Source organism: Callorhinchus milii, unplaced genomic scaffold (genome assembly GCF_018977255.1).
Source record: "Callorhinchus milii isolate IMCB2004 unplaced genomic scaffold, IMCB_Cmil_1.0 Scaffold6, whole genome shotgun sequence".
Classification (NCBI taxonomy): Eukaryota; Metazoa; Chordata; class Chondrichthyes; order Chimaeriformes; family Callorhinchidae; genus Callorhinchus; species Callorhinchus milii.
In genome coordinates this window covers 17596352-17617078 of record NW_024704747.1, presented here as the reverse complement: position 1 = coordinate 17617078, position 20727 = coordinate 17596352, and the positions used below count along the sequence as shown (strand labels likewise).

Here is a 20727-nt window from a genome sequence, read left to right as displayed (position 1 = left end):
TATTTTTTTCTTGAGGGATTATTATCAGACTGTGTCTTTGGCCACACTCCCACCTCCCTTACCCTCCACCCCTCTGCGGGTGCAAACCTTTAATTGTCCAACACCGTGTGACATCCTTCTGAAGTGAAAGGCCCAATATAAATGTAATTAGCTATTGTTTACGGTTTATTCTCTCACTATTTTACATCAACTCAGGGAGTTTCCCATTGTCTGTTCTTGTGCCCACTTTCTTCCTACATTAGACAAATGACTTTGACTCATCATTCCAAACTTAACAACCTTTTTCTGATAATTTCATGCCACATTCATCAATTTTATAATAATACCTGCATTTTATAATTTTCGTTTTAGATCTTATGTAATGATAACTCCTCTTGCACCGCAACAGTCAAACCATGGAATCCTGATCTTCTCCATGACTATGACTGGACAACTCAAAAATATATATTTTAATTGTTAACTGAGAGCCAGTACCTTTGATGATTCCAAAACCCAGTCCTTCTGTGGCCAACATGAAAGGTGCTATATAAATGGAATTTGTTGCTGTTGACATTCTCGGCCTCCTCTCATCACAATTTCTTCTATTGGTAAAAAAAGCTTCAGGAAGCTCATTGTCCCGCCAAACATTTTGTATCTCCTCGTTAGATCTATAATAATATAAATAATAATAATCCTTGCATTTGATACAGTGCTTTTCACATCTTCTAGATGTCTCAAAGCGTTGCACAGAATATACTGTAAAGTGAATTGACTGTAGAGTTGTGGGCAAAATACGGCAGCCAATTGCATACAGCAGTGTCCCACAAACAGTCGTGAATTGAAGTGACCAATTTATTATTGTTTTTTTTCTTGAGGGATTATTATCAGGCGTGTGGAGTAAGGAAACTTGCCCAAGGTTTCACCCTGACGGGAATCAAACTCAGGTCTCTCGCATGCAAGGCGAGCGCTCTAAACCACTGAGCTACAGGATCTCCATGAAACCCACGATTCTCCAAGAAATGAAGATTTACTCCCATATCTAGAGAGACGCTTTTATCACCTGTCTCGAATCCTAGTCAAAATTGACGAAAAAGCTGATAGACAATCCTTCTCTTGTTTCTGGTCTCCAATCCTTCTCTAGTTTCTGTCACACCACCTCTTGTCTCCCCTATTTTATTAATGCTATTGAGGTTGTTGCTGCTATCTTGTTCCTTCTAATCTCCAAATCTGCTGCTCTATACACTTTCCCTTCTCTCTGCATCTGCACTATGTTGAAATCGAGGTTCATCTCTTTATGTTTTCTCTAACTCATTCTTTCCAGGACTTGAAGCATGTGGACGACTTAATCTCCCGTCAGTCATCGCTTCCCTTCAACCTTTAGACTTTTAAGACTCACATTTGGGACCATCTAACCACATTTTGTCAACGTATCTACTGTCTTGCTCTTATGGTTTCCATCGATGGTGAAGTGGGTCATCTACCTCTGCCTATGGCTGAACAAGAAAATAAGCTACTACATTTCACAGTATGTCACATTTCTCAGATGGAACTGAACTTTGGAACAGAGTACCTTTCAGCCACTTCTAGTTGGTGACCAAAAAGAGGGGCTCCAATGGTTTACATCAAGGTAACTTGATTGTTTTCATATTATAGTTATACAAATGGTTCCACATAATGCAGAGCCAGGAAGCTGCAATTATATTGCTAGCTCTACATTTGCCTCATTCTGTGCTTTGAGTGTGTGAAGCAAAGTTTTGAGGATACCTACAATGAATATAAGCTCAGCTAACCAATGATTAATATGAGTTCAGTTGCATATTATTAAACAATGGGAACTCTTTTTCATGTTAAAAAAAAGCTTGAAGGGTGGATGCCCAGGAACTTGAAAAGTTTGCTTTGAGTCGAGTTAGTTATGCTACAGCCAGTAAGAAACATTATTTCCCCAAGCAGTGACATTCTTCCCTGAATTAGACACCCTGTAATAGGAACTGAAGTTACCCCTACACGGAATTGGTGAAAATACTAAATTTACATAATTTACAGTGAAGAAAGAAGCCATTTAGCCTATCGTGCCCACACTAGCCCTCTATTTAGTCACATTCTCCTGCCTTTTCTCCACACAACTTTTATATTTTCCTTTTCATATACTTAGAAGCCTGGATTCTGCATTAGCCATCATTCTCGGTTGGGCATTCCCTGTCCTGTAACACTCTGAATGAAAAATCTCTTAACCTCTCCTTTGCTCTTTTGATAATTGCTTTACCTTGATTTTATGTCTGGTTGTCAATCGAGCAATTACTGTGAGATACACCCAGGGCACTACCTCTGGTGAATTGCAGTGCAACAAGGGGTTGAAATGAAGTGAAACTGTATGAACCCCATGAATAGGATCTTCAATTCACCTGAGTAATAATAAACCTTGCATTTGATACCGGCCAATAAAGATTTCTTGTAAACTCGCTTTACCTTTGCCCAGTTGACACGTGTTTTGGTGGCTGTTGAAAGATTTTAGCATGAGGAAGTAGTTGTGGTTTCAGAGCTCAAGCCAACGCTGCTGCAATAACAAAGTCAGGCCCCGGAGAACAATAGGGTGGGACTTCACACCTCCAGCAGCAGCAGATTTCTGACAGTGAATTGAGGCGAGATTCATATCTGTATTGGAAGACGTGTGTATCCATTCATTCTGAGAGACTCTCTGGGGAAGATCGTGAATGATGATAGCACGCAAGTAATTATAATCTTAATAAAATATTACACCAAAGAATAATGAACTAATCTAAACTATTTTGAAACCTATCCTGCGTGCAGTAAAATAGGCGAGGTTGATAGTGACAGAAAATAAAAGGAAAGGAGTCTATTATCCTTGATGTTCCTGAGTTAGGTTAATGAATGCTGTTTGAGCTCAGAGCAAATAGTATGATTAATTGAGAGATAAAGATCTCGACTGTTCTTAATATTCAGGGAGCTTTCATTTACATTCGCTGTCAGTTTCAGAGATAAAGGGCTAACCCGAAGGTTAAGTTTTGTTTTGTTAGTTTATTTCGGGTAAATAGGGACTGAAGATCTCGAGGCAGTCAAAGAATGGGGAAGGGGGAGGGGTGTGACGTCTTAACAAAGGAAGTGTTGTAAAGGAAATATTTAGGAGACATCCTCCCTTTCATGTGCTGTGATCAGACTATGTCACAATATACCCTTATCCTGCTGCTATCTCTCACTGCCGGCTGTGGAAAAACAAGGGCTCTTCTTTGGCCTTATCTCTGATGTTCAGATAAGACCCACTCGCCTTCAAACACCTTTCTGCTAATTGAGAGCTAAACCAATGGAGCAGTTTCTCACGATCGACACAGAGACATCTGGAACTGCACCCAAGTTATCTGGCGATCAGTTTGTTCTTACCCGCTTTTTGGGGAGAAATGAAAACTAAAATCACCCCTTCCCCACCCTTGTTGAAGAGTTGTGGGGAAAGTGAGAATAAATAGATCCATTTTGAAGCCACCCAATGAAAGGCATATTCGAGCCACCAATATTCACTCACATTCCCTATCAACAAAAATGTTTTTTTAAGAATTGCCAAATGAAGTCTGACCTCTGATCTTTTCCCCAAAGATAAAAATACAATTTAAGGAGACGTGTGGTCTTTTTTTCTATCTGTAACGTCGACTAAATGCAACCACTTAATTATCTTTGTGCAAGAAAATACAATCTTGTTATTAAAATAGCCACAGCCAGTGTTTACCAGAGAGCTTGCTGCAGCGACAGGGCTGTGATATATTCAGTTAATTAGGCGCTCACTTGGAGAATGCATACATTTTCAATGACAGCAATATTATGACAATGAATATTAGTATATAAAATACAATTCCAACCACGCTCTTCCTACCATGCAGCGTAAATAATGGAAAAATGTTCCTGAGCTAAACACGATTTTCTAAATTCTCTACATTGCAGCCAGCACTCTGAGGACCTATGTGGGGAGTTGATAGGAACTATCAGGGATTGTGGTTCCCGACACTGTAACCGGACAATGATATCACTGGAAAGGAAACGTTAATGTAATTATTTGCAAGTCACGATGCAAACAGGCCAGTCACAGCACCCCTGCCCATGTTAGCAGTCACGATGGGTGACGCAGGAGCAACATGGGAAAAGCTGTTTGGACCTTTCCCAACTCTCCTCACTGTTCAGGTCCACAAATACATTTTCAGCTCCCTCCTTCCAAACTCATGTCCCTCTGCTCCCCCCCCCCCCCCCCCCCCCCCCCACACACAAACATGTACACTCGCACTGAATCATGACTGTCTATTTCATATCTGAATATTTAGCCGAGTCTGCATTCATTACGCTATGGTGGCACATTTCTTATGAGTTATTGAGCTAACGAGCACATTGGTATTAAGCACTGAGAGTACCAGTGTTTTGATGGATTACCCTCATGGCCTTGCATACATCTTCCAAACATTACAAGCATGGCTTGTGCTCCTACCAGTGAGGATGCTGAATGTGAACGTTACAAAGTGAGCTATTAATGTCAGGTTCAAGGACAGGTCCCAAATGGTCCAGAGAATCTTGAACTGTTCTTTGGAATCCCCATATTTTAACAAGAAGAATCCAATGCCTCTTCACAGACCAGCATTGCAATTTGATAGCCACGCATTCACAAATATTGTTCAGGCATAAAACTCAAATTATTGATCTAAATCTTGAATACGTGATAAGGCACTATATCAAATGTAAGGATTATTACCATTATCATTAAATTAAACTTCCTGTTCAAGGGCAACAGAACACAAACCCAGAGTTGGCTGAGATAGGATGTAACTTCCCATACTGCACTCCAGCCCTCTGGAGATGGTCAAATAAAAAAGACTATCTTAAAGGTCAGCCTTTTCACAAGGGCAGAGTTGCTTTGGTTTACCTTCTCCCCAAACATCCACTAAGATAATAGCTTTTTCTTTTTTTAAAAAAACTGAGCATTACGATAAGATGTATATGGAACTCTCATTGTTTGAACTTAAAGTACTCTGTCATTTCATGTAAAGATTATAAATGTCTCCTAATGGAAAAGGAAAAGCTTTTTCACTGAAAGACCTGACTCAGTTGGAATAATTCTCAACCCAGGCCAATTAAGTTACAGATCCAACATTTCAATGGCACAAAATCTGGACAACACAATGCTTAACGGGAAAAAAAGGGGTTATATATTGTTAGAAATTCTCAAGATCAGATTGATGTGATAAGAGGATTATTAGCACAAGCTATTCATAAATGGCACAAGTTAATAACCCAGCTTCTCACTATAAAGCACAACCTCATAATGCTCTTCCGCCAATCAATAAACATAGTCTCAATTACATTGCAGCATTTAGACTTGGCACTCACTGATCTGATCTGCTCTGGAAGAATGATCGAGCGGCACGAGGAAAGTTCTGAATTTAATGAATAAGAATGATAACTTGTGTGTAATAATAATCCTTGCATTTGATACATATAGGAATAAGGTACCTTTAGAGAGTAAATAATGACAAACATGTGTTACAGCTGTGAACACAAGCCAAACATTTTGTACCATTAAATAATGATGCAATCCAGGGCTTTTTTCACATTTCTGCTTTCCTGCTGGGACTCTGTATCTTCTGTTGCTGCTGCATATATAGCTACTGAGCAACAGGTAAAGGAGAGGTTTCAGAACATTATTCGCCCACAAATGCACAGTCACTACACTGTAGAGAAAAATTGTGAAGTGCTTTGACAAGTTTGACAAGCTAAAGTGCTATTAAAAAAATGCAACCCTTATTATTATAATACCAGATCAGGGTTATGATAGGGGTGTAAGGCAAGAAGAGATTTAACCTCAGTTTTAATACAGTAATCCCATATTCTGGCGTGAAGTGCAGAAATTCTTCAAGTACTTTATATGAATTACCAATATATTCTGGCGGTGTACTCCCCTTATTCAATAGTTTGTGATTTTCAATTTAGCAGAATAGACTTTTAATAAATAATAACAATTCTTGCATTTGATATCACGCCTTTCACGTCGGAAGGACAGCTTAAAGCACTTCACAGAATGTACTGTAAAGTGTAGTGACTGGATTTTGCATCTGAAAATTGCATTTCATTACACAAAATACCCAAGAGTAAGACAAAAACAATAAAACTTGCATTCATGCAGCACCCTTCACACGGGGCAGTGTCCAGGTGTGCTTAAGACACATTGCAAGCAACCGGTAGTCAAATGCACAACTAATCTTAGCAGGTGTTGGTATCAGGTGGGTGGTGGTGATGGTGGGGAGGCAAGTCTTTTTTCTCACACAGTCAACCGATTCTGGAATTTGGATTCTCAAGGAATTTCTCAATCTCGAGTTACATCCCATAAATTATAAGGCAGCTATACAAATGTGTTGGTGTTCATGTGCTTGTGTGTGTGTGTTTTGGAATCAAATCTATAATTAAAGTTCAAACCGCTCAACTGTTTGACTGGCTTGCAACTCTCTCCTTCCCATTCATCATGGTAGATTACTGCAGGCACCAACCAATCATGCACTGAGTGGCAGACTGGCTTTATGTGCAGTAAATCACTGCTCCAATGGAGGTGATAAAAAATTCCAATCACAGTGAGTTTGAAATAAAAGTATCAACACCGTACAATTAGAATTGTTTATTGCTTCCAATCACAAGCCAGGCCTAAAGCATATTTTATATATAGATATATAGCGCAGACACTTATCAGCAAGAATTCAAACTCAATGCCAATTTTATTACAAACACTGACCTCAATTTGTTGTAAATATTAATCCTTGCCCTCCATCAGGAGACTATTGTCTTATCACGCACCCCTCCAAAAACACTCACTTCAATTAAAGCTTTTTTCCCCCCTTTTCTCTATGGGAAGGGCTAAGAGTTCAGGCTAGAAAGTAATGAACACTGTACATTACATACGCTAAGAGCAGTAATCTCTCAAAGTGTGGTAATAAAAGGTTCGAACGAACAGTCAAGCTAATGGATTTGATACTGCTAACTCTCAGTGTTGCAATTTGATGCAAGAATTGTTCATTGTAACAATAATACTTGCATTCGATGTAGCCCCTTATCACGTTGTTGAGACGTCTCAAAGTGCTTCACAGAATATGTTGTAAAGTGGAGTGACTGTGTATTTTGTGGGTAAAACATGACAGCCAATTGCTCACAGCAATGTCCCACAAACTGTCGTGGAGTGAGTCAACATTTTTTTGGGGGGTAACAATTAATTAATTAATTAATTGTTACCTCCCAGTTCCTACTTACTGTTAGGTAAACAGAGGTATGTGAAGTAAGGAAACTTGTTGAAAGTTTCACCCTGCCCAGGAATCGAACCTGGGTCCTCTCACTTGCGAGGCAAGGATGCTAAGCGGTATGCTACTGGACTCCACTGGTCTTATGTATTGGTAAGGTCAGTCTCTGCCTCATGGATGCTGTATTCTTTCAGCATCAGAGCAAGAGGTATTACAGAGGAAGGGGAGTGAAAGAGTGTTTTCGCCTCTCCCCATTTTCTCTCTTCCTCCACTCCTAAAAGTCAGGTACTGCAGTATATAGATCCACAGTCGCTCTCAGCTCAAACTGTACCTCACTCACAGTGGCCAGTCTTCACGTGTAAACTTCAAACATAAACATCTGCAGATTATTAGACTGTGGAGGCATCACAGCTGAGCCCTACCCTGTTCTCACCAGACGTTTAGACACACAAAGGCGTTTCCAGCAGCAAATTAGTGGACAGCAATAAGAAGCGTGTAACCAAGGCATGTTATCTCGTCCCTAGGCCAGATGCTCTTGGGAAACTTGTAGCACCTCAAATGCTAGGTGGTGGGTCAGGCAACTCAGCAAGATCAGGATTTTAACCTGCATCCTGCTGATCTGTGCAATTTGTGTGCACCCATAGTGCCTTTACCCATTCGGTCATTGCCGGAATCCCAGGGAAACTTTTTATTTAAGGCGATCTCTGATTTGTGCATTGAAAGTCACAGGTGATACCGAGGGCCTCTGTGTTTGAATCTGCCTGGGAGATGTAGCGCAGTGGCCCTGCTTATTCCAGTGGCTCTCTCCGGTAATAGATAGTTTTATTGCTTCATGAATTTATATAGTATGAGCAGGTGTGAGTGGCTTATTTTTTTGAAAAAAAACTTTTTTAAAATTTATTTTTAATCTGCTCGTGATAGGAGACAGTGGGTGATGCATAAAGAGTGCAGATAATATTCCATTTATGATCTGACAGCAGGGAGGGTTCTGCAAAAATGTTTGCCCCCAAGCTACTTCTGACCAGCAGTATTAATGCTTGAAATATTAAACAACGGGCGATTGAGATACACTGATAACTACTCCCTTCAGAATGTGTAGGATTATGTGAAGTTTCAGTAAAAATACACTTCCCTTTGAAAGAGGATTCATCTGGAATTGAATGAATCATATCTGACCTTCAGTAAACCCAGTCTTTGTCCCACATCATATTCAGGAAATAGACAGTTTTTGTCCACAAAGGTTCCAAATGCTTTGAAGACTGAACAGTGGAGAATATGTCAGGAACTTGTGTAATAAGAATAAATGACTTGGTAACAAGCTCTTGCCACACAGAAGAGGTTTTAGTTGTCAAAGTTACAAAATGCAGAATATTTTGTTTGCAATTTTTCAGAGAATGATGGGCAGGAGAAAGAGTAAAGCAAAAGAAATATGCCAAATTAACTTCTCTAATCTTAGTAAATGCTACCTCTGAAGACAACTTCATTTCTGCTATTAAATACCGTATATATTTTTAAAAGTACAGTTTGGAAGAAGAGTAAAGTGCAGAGGATGTAGTACAGAATAGAGCTCTGTCTGTTTTTACAGGGGTGCCTCAGGAAACCAAATGTGGAAGGACATTTTAATTGGAGGAGAGGCTAAAGAAAGGTTTCCGTCAATTCGAAACTGAATTTAGGAGTTTTAGGATGTGGGTTTGTCTCCTGCGTGTTTCCAATCTTGGCTGCAGGTTAGGTGTTAGACTCGGAGGAAAGGGAAGGACAATTGGCAGATGGCTTGTACGAACACTTGCCCTTCACCTCCGCTCAGGGCACTCTGACCCTCGCATCTCTCAGTGGCAGGAACAAGAGCAGAGCATTGGGAGCAAGTTGCCTGCTCAATTGTTTGGCCAGACAATGCTGATTCAATTGCATAGTGGAGTGGGCATGGTGGTGGGGAAGAGGCCAGCGATAGAGAGAAACGGACAAAATAATCTGAGACAGCAATATACCTGCTAAATTTCAGAAGCTAATAAAAGAGAAGCCGAATGAAACTTAAATTCAGACAAAATTGCTCACGATTCAAACAGTGGATCCTTTATCTAATCAAACTGTGGCAGCTTCCTGTTTCATGTAGACAGTCCTAAAGATTGTCACAGATTCCAAAAGACGTGTTCAGTTTAAGAGCTTCTCTCCACAAGCTCATTCAACAAGTGGTATCAACAGCCTGGAAAAAAAAGACACATGGAACTCTAAATCAGTTATTGATTTTTCTTCAGATATCTACTTGCCCAGCAGTTAGTGCACTGGTCAAATTGCTAATTTTGTGAGTGATCAGCCAGGTGATGACGTCTGTATTGGAGAATGGAATATTTTCCCCACTGTGGCAAACTGTTATTGCCAGATCAGGTAAGGCACAGCCACATCCAGAGCAAAGCTCTCTGTACTTTGTCCCAACAATTGCACCTTGATCCCAGACCCGGGGCTTACTAACCGAATTCTTGGGTAGCACACTTTCGGAGGTGAACATATATGGTTGAATTTTGGCTAATTGATTTGAGTAGTAACTGGTGTTTCCAAACCAACTCTGCATCCCAATCTAAACTGAGATCTCTGTTCATATTGTGGACCCTTCATTGTGTTTGCATGGGTCAGTGACACTTAAGATTTCAGCAAAGTGGTTATGGGGAGAAATAATTTTGAGCTACATTACAATGGGCATTATTGTATACAAGTCCATCTCTGTTGCTGGCACCAATTGGAGATGATGAATTAATAAATATAGTGGTACAATATTAAACCATGGTGAAATAATTCCTTTTTTTCAATAGGATATTGATAGCAATAAGCTAAACAAGACCAGTGGCAAGCGACACTGTTTGTGCCTTAAGTAGCCTGTTGGGCACATTTGACTGCAGAGGTGAGGAGGTGGCAGATTGCAAATAAAACATGTGAAGAATCAAACGCAAAAAAAATGATGGTTGAAACTAAGGTGAAAAACAGAAGATTTATACCTGCACGTCCTGATGCACAAACTGGCCACAAGAGCAGAAACTACAGGAGCACTACAGTATTTTGTATTTGATACGCTGACATTGTATGCAGGACAGTGCTCAAATAGTCAAAATAAACTCCCCTCAAGCTCCATCTTTTTTTAAAAAAAATAAGCAATGGGTCTCAATTCCCAATCTCCACACTGCAACTACAGACACCTGGCTTTAACAGCAATCTCTCTCTCTCTCTGAGGTGAGAGCCGCTATGACTTATTTATTTTTGACACAGAAATTGAAGCTGCAATGAGGCCATCAGCTGTCTTTAGCGATGACATTCTGATCAACAGATTGCTAAGCAGAATGGTCGCGATTTCCACAAACAATTTACTCAGACAGGAGGCATGTGTGCGTACTTTCTATGCCTTGAGACTGGAGGTCGAAATTTTTTGCGAAGTTTTTCAAATATATATTAAAAAAAGAAAAACGGGTGCCAAAGCTTGCTTTAAAACCTTCTTGCAGCTATTTATCAAAGGCTGAAACAATGTCAGCCTTGAGTGGTTGCTCATCGAGATAACAGATGACTGCCTGCAGCACAGAATGCTTTACTCATGGTTTTAAATGCAAAGTTGGCATGTCCACATAAGGGAACTCTTTGCCTTGCTCTCCCGAAGGTGCTGACCTGCGTTCAGGTATGGTTCCACACATGCTGTCTGATGACACCTTGGCTGATAGATCATTTAACGGCAGTAGGACTCTCCATAATGATAATTATAATAATCTTTGCATTTGATATAGCACCTTATCATATCATTGAGACGTCTCAAAGCACTTTATAGAATATACTGTAAAGTTAATTGATTGTATATTTTGGGGGAGAAGCGCGGCAGCCAATTGCGTACAACAGTGTCCGACAAACAATTGTGGATTGAGGGACCATATTATGATTATTAATTTTTTTAAGGAATTATTACCCCCAGAAAAGCGATCCGCTAATCGACTAACAACCGGGTTCATACTAGGTAAACAGAGGCGTGCACAGTAAGGGTACTTGCCTAATGTTTTGCCTTGCTTGGGAATCGAATCCGGGTCCTCTTGCTTACGAGACGAGTGCTCTAACCGATACACTACGGGAATCCGCAATAGGTACGAAGGTAATTGTTGTGCTAGACTTCCTGCGGTTTCTGCTGTGGCACAGTTCTGGCTAATTGGTTGCCGTCGGTCTTTGCAATAATATCAGTGTAATAAAAGTTTCATCACCTATCCCCTTGTACCAGGTTTCATATCCAATAACCGTGAAAAGGCAGACTCTTCCCACAGGTGATTTCACATCAGGCAATCCTGCTTTCAGGGGCACTTTTAAAACTTAAAACTAAATTGGAAGTCTGACCTGGAGAGATCATCAGGGTAGATAGTGTGGGGAATGGAAATGTCATTTTGATACAATTTATTTTTGAGGGGAGGAAAGGAGAGAGAGAGGAGCTACTCTAAAGCTGAATTCCAGCTGTGTCGCAATACGGCCGTTTCCACGGTAGCCAGTGTTCTGGCAATATTGTAAAATCACTTCCACAAAGAGTTCTACAGTACAAATATAGCAGTCGCTGCCTCGGTAATTGTGGGCCCTGCGCTAACCCACAGAGAATAGCTGCTAAGAGACTGAGGACTTATTAATATATAATGGATTCAATCTTCTTTTTCTGCATTTGTTTGTCCTTTTCTTTTAAAGGCAAAATACCCCAATTGTGTCTTTCCATCTCAAGAGGTAGCTCAATCAACTATTTAGTATTCTGCATATTTCAGGTTAGCGAGGAGGCCTGGCCCTGGTTACAAAGCAATGAGCCAGGTGATGAGCACTCAAGATTTGCACTTAATATTGTCAACAATACAGTGAGCAGCCTCTATTACCCCCCTTTACATTGCAACAAGAGATCAATGAAAGGCTCTATAATAAGGAGCATAATCTGAATTGACAATGGGTCTGTGCAATATGTGCGAAGAGCTGCTTCACTGCTGTTTTCGGTAAATTGAAGGTCGCATTTGTTTGTGTTAAATTAAAACATGTGATCCTCCGAGCTGTGGATAGGGAAGGGAGATGATAAATTAAGAGTTTTCAAAGGCAGTTGTTTTTTTATTTTGGTCAGGCGGAAACCTATCACCATGTTTAAGAGTATCCAAACCAAGCTGAGATTTCCATGCATCCCACCTACACATGGAAATCCCAGAGATAGATCTTGGAATGCGCACTCTCTCCCTGGAGGGACACAACCTGCTTACCTAATTCTGGAAAGTATTAGGTGCAGGTTGGCAAGAGCCAAGAGCCAAGGCTCGAGGAACCCGGAGTGTGCGTTGGAGTTCTGCTGGAGTCTAACCAGTTAAAACTGTGCAGCTTGTCGTTGATATTGTTGTCCAGCAAGCTTTCCCACTGCTTGTCACCTAGAACCATGCTACGCATTAGGGCTTTGGCTTGTTTGGTTAACACAAGCTGAGTGGGATGACTCCCTGCCCCCAGTGACTGGTCTGCCCTTCCAAGTCCTGCCGATGAGCCAGACTGCTTGTGCTTTCATCAGCAGTGCCCTGGAATACTGCGGACCCGCCTGGCTCAGGAACTGGACTACAGAGGGCTGGCTCGATTCTGACATTCCATTGCCAGGCATGTCACCTTGGAGCCAGTTCAGCTCCAACAAGATCCCGCTTACCGCCCAAGGAGGATAGTCACTAGTTGGTCATTTGACATCCGACAGGCGTCGTTTTGAATTCCCTGCAAGCTTGCCGGTGGGCAATGCATCTCAGCATGAAATGAATCCGCAGCTCTGGCACACATCCCTTCCCATTGAATTTTATATTGCAATTGTAATGCTTACTTATATTGGGGAAGGCTCAGGCTTGTTGATTCAGACCTTCAGACTGTGCTACTTCCAATCTGGACACTAGGGGATGCTGTGCATTTCTTGCGTAATCCATTGCTGGCACTGGGAGGATTTTTTCCCAACTCCTTTTTCCTTTGTTTCTTCTGTCAAACTGTGCGGTGACATCCTTCACTTGGGAAGATGGCCCCATTAACCCAGATCACTTGAAGTGTAAAATATTGCATTATCACAGAGTCTGCGTCCTCTTAAAGGCACTTCAGAAAAGCGCCGCTCTGATCTGGGATCCTTTTCACTAAAAAGGCACTGCTGATGCTGTAAAAAAATGAATTGAATATAGGCTGCCACCCATATGGGCTTGGGCCAGACAGTCTATGTTTTGAGCAAACTGCCTAACGATTCCTCAGATGTAAACCTCACCTCAAACAGAAGTCAGTTTTTACTGCTTATGCCGGAGTTTTATGATGCGTATTAGATATTAGTTCTTTCAAATGAACTTTTGTCAGCAAGCAAAGCTCACAATTCATACAACTATGCTCTCTCACCCTAGATCAACGCTCTATTTTGATTTAAAAAGATTCTAAACCGTCTCCAATCTATTTGAAGTTTCACAACTTAAAAATAAACTTTGAACAATTTTCTCATTTGAGATGAGTTAGATCCCAGGCTCGCGAGTGCTTGTGTTATCTGGCACTTGTGCACATAAGATAACCATGATCAAAACACTCTGGCTGGTGACGTTGGCACTGATCTGAGTCAGGATCATTGCACTGTACAGCAGGCATACTTGCTTTTAAATACTTCTAGGCATTCAGCTCTGAGGGGTAATGGAAACAATTCTCTGGAACAAGCCTATCAATTGGTCAGATGTAACTGGTCAGGTAGTCCTAACCGGCCAAGAAGTGGGAAAGCTTACCAGGCAGTGCTCTCAATGGCAAGCTGTGCGGTTTTAGTTGGTTAAACTCAAGCAGTAACCCAGTACATCTGAGGTCCCTTAGCCTTGGCCTTTGCGGAAATGTGTCTATTCAGATAAGCAGGGTGGATTGGGGGTGGGGGTGTGAGGGAAGAAAGTGCATAGGTGGCATTCAGGGAACTCTCAGCCTGGTTTGGATACTCTTAAACATGATGATGGGTTTTCATGTATCAGGCATCTGGCTGATGAAAAAAACTGTACTGTATGTGAGGTTTGAATTTTTACTGCCCAAATATCTGTTCATCTGAAAACTCTCAAATAGTGTTCAAATTCTGTTCTCCACAAACATCACAATGAAGAAACCCTGAGTTCTCTTGTGAACACATTGCAGCAACTCATGGTGTTCAGGACACTTATACTGTGAGGACACTCTCCTCTCCACTCCACACGGAAAATCCAAACCATTCATTTTGGGAGTAAAAGTTATATATTTGCGTGAGGAACCTGATCAATGAGCTTAACTACTATTTGGAAGGGTGGGGTGGAATATTCAACTGACACAAAAGTTGAGAAAGATGTAACTTTCATTTAATTCACACGTGCAGTAAGTAGAATAATCAGCTCTTCCTGTGTAAGTGGCAATCACGCCATGTGTGATCCAAGGTTGGAGGGGCTGGAGGCCATGATACATCTAGTCTATCAATGAGAATTAGATTGTGGGCACAATATACCTATTGCTAATGGTTGTTACTGTTAAACAAGGGGATATTGCAGTATCCTCATCCTTTTTGTTTACCAAAGCGTTGTTCCAGCTCACTTGTAATCTACCTTCCTACAGAACAGCTGGAGCGACAGACACAAACAGTACGCTTGTGACGTCGGTCACCATTTCAACACGCTACCCGGGAAACAAGGTCAGATGGCAGAAGTGTGGGACGCACAATCCAGTCTGTTCATCATTTCAAAGTGAAAGATAGCTCAGTGTTTTGTCCATGACCCTTCTTCATCAGTACGGTTCCAACGAAGGGCCAACACCTGTCCTCTTTCAGATACTGTACAGCCTGCTGTGTGTTTCAGGCACGTCCCGGTTTTATATCCAACACCGAGCATTCATGTTTTTTCTTTTCATCTCTTTTATACCTACGGTGTGCTCAGCTGCCTGCATTTAAAATGGCAGCCCTGCTGGGTGAGCAGGAGTGCTGCTCTGCTTGACATTAATAAAAGATTAGTGAAAATTAATATTTTTAATTGGCAGACTGTGGCGTGGTCGATTGCAGTGCTGGTGCTCCTACTATCAGCAAGACCAATTACAGACATGCCCACAGATCCCGAAATTGAGAATACACAGCAGTAAGCAAGCAAAAGAAGCAAAAGAACCCAACCCCCGATAGCATCTAAATGTTTGCTCTTACAGAATATTGTTGAAAAACAACAACCTGGTCTGTTAATTATTAGTAAGTGCCGTAAAGCAGAAAGCAAAAATGCACAGAACAAAGGCAGACACTCTGAATAAATTCAAACAAAACCAATTGTAATCGACTTATATTGATGAAATGCTCCATCATTCCTCAAGACTGCCTAATACCTAGAGGTGACTTGCATGGAAGAAGACAGACGGCAGAGATCTCATTAACTCAGGGGATGTTTACAAAGGCTTCAGCTTCATTATCATGGCGAAACGTATCTGAACCCCTCAACTGGTTGAATTCAGACGGAGAATAATTTAGACTGGAGTCCCTCCAAGGTCATAATTTGATGAAATGTTTCAACTCCTCATTGGAATGACTGTATTGCAGCCAACCCATGCCAAACTATCCAAAACTCCACGTGCATATTTTGTGACTATAGCCCCACCCCTCATTACATCAAGGTATTGCAATTACTATTTTATTCTATGCATAAAGCAGGTGGGCCCCTCCTTTCCATTGCAGTCATCCTCGATTACATTTCAACCTGCAATTTGATGCCTACATCTTATTAATCTACACTATATATAATATATATGCCTGTGCATAAAAGATGAAATAACATGGAAAGCCTGTTGTATTATAGGTGAAGGTCCTGGTAAGAATCCACTCCTTACAACAGGTCCTGATGGTTAGATGCCATCTGGAAAGAATCAGTGGCCGAGTCCACAAGACTGCAAACAAACTAGTCAACAAAATACTGTACCAAAATCTAACTGAAACAGTCACTTTCTGGTCTCTCTCACTCACACACACACAAAAACACACACTCATTCTTGATGTCGTAAGTTCACTCTGCAAAAAATGACATCAATGAGTTTCTGGGTTACTGAAACCACAAGCAACAATTAATTCATGCTGTCTGTTTCACCATTAGGAAACCCCCCATCACATAATGAAAGCTGCCTGTGGCATGATTTATCCCAGGATGCACAATGAGCCAAAGTCCGTTCAAATCATCATGAAACCAGCAATGAGAAATGAGGTGGAGGGAATGGTTCCTGGAGTTTGTTCCGAGAACCAGCTGGTACTCAAAGAGCAGAAAATGAAGGTTCCAAGAGTGGCATGGATGATGCAGTTAGATGGAATTCCATGCAAAGCACTTGAGAGCACTAGGATATGTAGTGAGCTCCACATAACTGTGCCATTGTGGGGATACCACCAAACAGCATGAGGACACCTTCCAAAAGAGATGAAGTAAAATGAAAGGAGTGGGGGTGAGAAGGGAGGCAGAAGCATTCCGGTGGGCAGTTAACAGTGACAGCAACAGACTTGAGAGCAGGCTGCAGAGAGATGGACAGGAAATGGACAAAACAAGAAAGAGGTTTAAAAATATAGGATGGTGGTTCATTAAAGGTCAACTCTAGGCTCCAAATTACATGGCACTCTGCGCTTTCAGTGATTGTCAACAGGGAGAGAGAGAAAAAAAACAATCTTTGGTTTAATTACTGCTGAATATCTGTTTTTAATTAAATCTCTTAATTATAAAAGACCAGGCATATTGGCATTTACGGTTTTCCTGTGTATTTTTAGCCAGCAGTGTGACGTCATTATACAGTGAGTGGTGGACGATAATCTCTGTGGAGCAGCGAGTCGTTTATCTCATTCGCTTTGTGGGTGGAACACATCCACTTTGAAAGTTATTTTCGCTTTGCATCTGTGACGGCAGAATTACTTCGGTGGCGAGAACCGGATATCAGAAGAGGACCGTGCTGACGACAGGGGAAATATCCAGTCGTCTGTGGAGCAGGGACAAATTCAATGGCTGGGGATGAATAAGACACTTAATGAGCTATACTGAAGAGATTCAATGACATATTTCAATGTGAATTTCGTCACTGTGTCACGCAAAAGAAAGCTTTGTCCACTGAACCTCAGTGTTGATGATTCTCCCCCTTTGAATATAAGCTTTTTGGAGCTCTGTTCTAATCACTACTTGTTGCTTGTTCTTCTGTGAAGGAGAAGAGAGTGGGAAGCTCTGCTGAAGCATAACATGGCCTTGACTCTTGCAGAAGTAACTGAGAGGGAGGAATATACATCGCTGACAAATGGCCACCTTAATGAACACTCAGTTGATGTTGTGTCTGTTAACCGTTGCTCAGCACCGCTGGTAACGAGTGGGAAATGGGGGCAATCGCTTTCTTGCATGTGGCTGCTCTTCATCCAGTCTCACTCAAGAGTTTTTCATTCCAAGTCTGTTGTACAATTTGGCAGATTAGACGTGGGGCCCAATTGTAGGACAATGCAAGCAGATGAAAATCTCCCATTATGTTTTCAGCACCTAGTGCTGACTTATACCTGGAAAGGAATGAACAATTAAGGGTGGGTGAGGTCAGGCTCACAGTGGCTCACAATCTTATGGTGTTGGTTCTGAAATTCTGTTCACAGTTGCTAGACCTTGGCTTTGTCGATTATCTCTGGCATTGCACTCAAAGGGATCACAGCAATGCACATTCCTTCATACAATAATTCAAGGTTATCCCACTTGAAGGAACAGCAGGGGAATCACAATATGTAAAATGTTATTATAGAGAGAATAATGGATACCTGAGAATGATTACAAGATAGAAATTGAATCAAAAGGTTCAGATAATGTCCTTTTGTGGTTTATAACAGTCATCTGAACCTTGAAATGAGATTATAGCCTTGAAATCCCTCCCAGGTATCAGTTGTTATTTATAATATGTGCTGCTTCAGTTTGACGGGGAGGTGTTAGTCACTGGCGTCTGCTGTCAGTTTGCTCACTGTCCTTGGTGCGTGATGAAGTTCGGTAAAGAGGATTAACGATCGTAGACCTTCACTTTGGGTTCATTGAGAAACTATTTGTGATCGATTAGCAGAAAACCCAACGCCCACGTGTGCAATGCCCCAGGACCATCCTCAATTGATTTTTTTGCTTCCAATTGGTTTCTTTCTGTGGTTGAAAACCTTAACAAACAAGCTTTGTTAAGCAGCATAATTTTGTTTCCAATTAGCAAGAAGAGAGAACTCAATTTACAGAGGAAGGAAAGGCCATTCGTATCTGAATAGGCCCAAACCAAAAGAATGTGCTAAGCCACGATACTTTCTTTCCCTGTGTGCGATGTTGAAACAAGCAGAAATCAGCAGCGAAAGACCATGCTTGTCGCATCAAGTTTGTTGCAACCTCTTTGCTCTGTGGACCACCTCTAGCTACACAGCGGCCGTCATTCCATTCTTTTGTCTGGGGTCCCGATGGCGACCGTCCTGGTAAGGGTTTCTGTATCGCTCGGGGCTCGTCTCCCGGTATGCAGCTTTGTTTTGGTCATGGTATCGAAGCACTTTAAATGTCTGGGGAGGTGATGGGGGCACATCGTGCCTGTGGGGTCCCTTGTAATGGGCCGGTGGGTTGTAAGCTGCTTCCCTTCTGGTGTTGTTCATGTAATCTGGAATCCTGGGATCCAGACGGCTGTCAGAGATGGTCCGTGAGTAATTCCCTCTGTACGGGTACCCCATGGGCGGATGATGGGGTCCCATGTAACGAGGAGGCTCGCGGTCACCGTATGAGCTGTGAGGCTGTAGCTGAAATTCCTCTGGGTCTGCAGCGCCGCGCCTGAAACAAGAAGAGTACAGCATTTCTTTTTGGTCCAGTTTGTTTCAGCAGAATTAGACGTGCCAGAGCTGGTCGGGTACAACAAGGGGCAGAAGCACATTAATGTGCCCTCTGTATTCAACCAATGTACCCTAAACCCAATCTTACGTACATACCCTTTATTGGACCAGTCTGATCCAAGTGACCTGTGCAACTTCTTTTAGCTTGCAGTGGCCTGACCTTGTATCCCACAACATATAATAACTTAAACATTCTCAATCCCACTGTTTTAGAGACAGAAACTATATTCTACATATTCTACCTACCGTTGATTAACCTCTCCACCAAGTTTTAGAGACTGACCACTGATCCACCCCATTCTAGAGTTTGTCCCTGTATCCTACTCTGCTGATTCCCCCCATTCCTGGAGATTGACCCAATATCCTACAAGCTAATGATTCCCCTGTCCCGGAGTCTAATGCAGGTTGGAAAATCGACTCTCTGCAGGCACAGAATGTGTGGCCACGTTTCCTCTTGCAAATGCTGACCGCCTGCCCAGCAAGCCACTGAGGTTGAGAAGCTCAGCGGTGGGACGGCTGTGCAGCCTATAAATGGCAGATGTTTTGGAGGCTGTGTGTGAGTTGGAGCAATGGGACAGATTCCAAACTCTTGCACTGCGGCTCTTCACGATGAGTTTTATTCAACAAACACCTCTGCCATTCATGAGGGGAGAAGGTTCCGTGACTGCTGCACTACAGCCGCATATTCTCTCTCCCAGTGCTGGATCTTGGCACGTCCGCCCACTATTCCAATCTCTCAGAAGAATATGGTTTTCCCGCTACCTTCGGATACACTGACCTCAACAGATGTTGTCCTTTGCCGAGTGAGGCAAAATTTTAATTTATCGTTTAGCGTGTGGATTTTTTTTTAACATCTGCTTCCTGACAACTGTACCCCTACAGTTCCTGACAACTGTACTGACGTGTACAATACAAAGGGGAACTAGATGGAAACGGGGGGTATTGTTGATTGTGTTCAATCTGCCACTTGCCATTTTGCATGCTTCTTGGAGAATATACGGAAATTTCCATGTTTAGTGGGATATATGAAATTCACAATTTAGTTTAGATAATCTTAAGCACGTGTTGAACACCTGACTGACCGCCCCCCAAAAATCTGGAGTAGATATTAGTCACAGGATACCTGTGTTTGCAACTGCCTCATTCAGTATACCTGCTTTCTCTATATATACATATTTTTATGTATTCTCTGTGTAACTCATTGCCAGCCCCGTCTCCCTGTGTAAGTCACGTTACCAAGTGCCAGCCAAGAGGAGGTGACAGAAAACAAATTAAATGGTACTTAAATGAGTGCCAGTGTCAGCTATCAGTGTGCACCCCAGCTCCATTCTCTCCATCTATAATTTGAGCGGATGTTGACGGAATGCTTCTGAGTTTCTGGTAATACTCCTTAATGCAGCTTTAACTAGAAAGAATCTGCAGTTGATTAGAGCAGAGTCTCTGTCCACTCATACATCATATTCCTGCCTTGCGGGCTGGCCAGCCATTACTTTCCATCTGTCACAATAACATGATTTAGGAGTTACTTTAAATGGTTTGCAGTTGAGGTTGCTGGGGCTTCACTCAGAGAACAAATACTGAAAGCTGGTTACAGGGAATCCTGCTTATACCTGGATGAGTCTCACATAGACTCCATGAAAT

At 41.8% G+C, this 20727-nt stretch overlaps 1 protein-coding gene across 1 annotated transcript in view; it reads right to left on the bottom strand.

Annotated features, from left to right (window-relative positions):
- Positions 1-16699: 16699 nt before the first annotated feature.
- The window catches only part of pard3bb (par-3 family cell polarity regulator beta b), a 394398-nt gene continuing 390370 nt past the window's right edge, over positions 16700-20727 (bottom strand). The window contains exon 27 of the mRNA XM_042336226.1: positions 16700-19027. Within this exon, the coding sequence (XP_042192160.1) occupies positions 18628-19027 (400 nt within the window). The 3' untranslated portion in view covers positions 16700-18627. The remainder of the gene's footprint in view (positions 19028-20727) is intronic.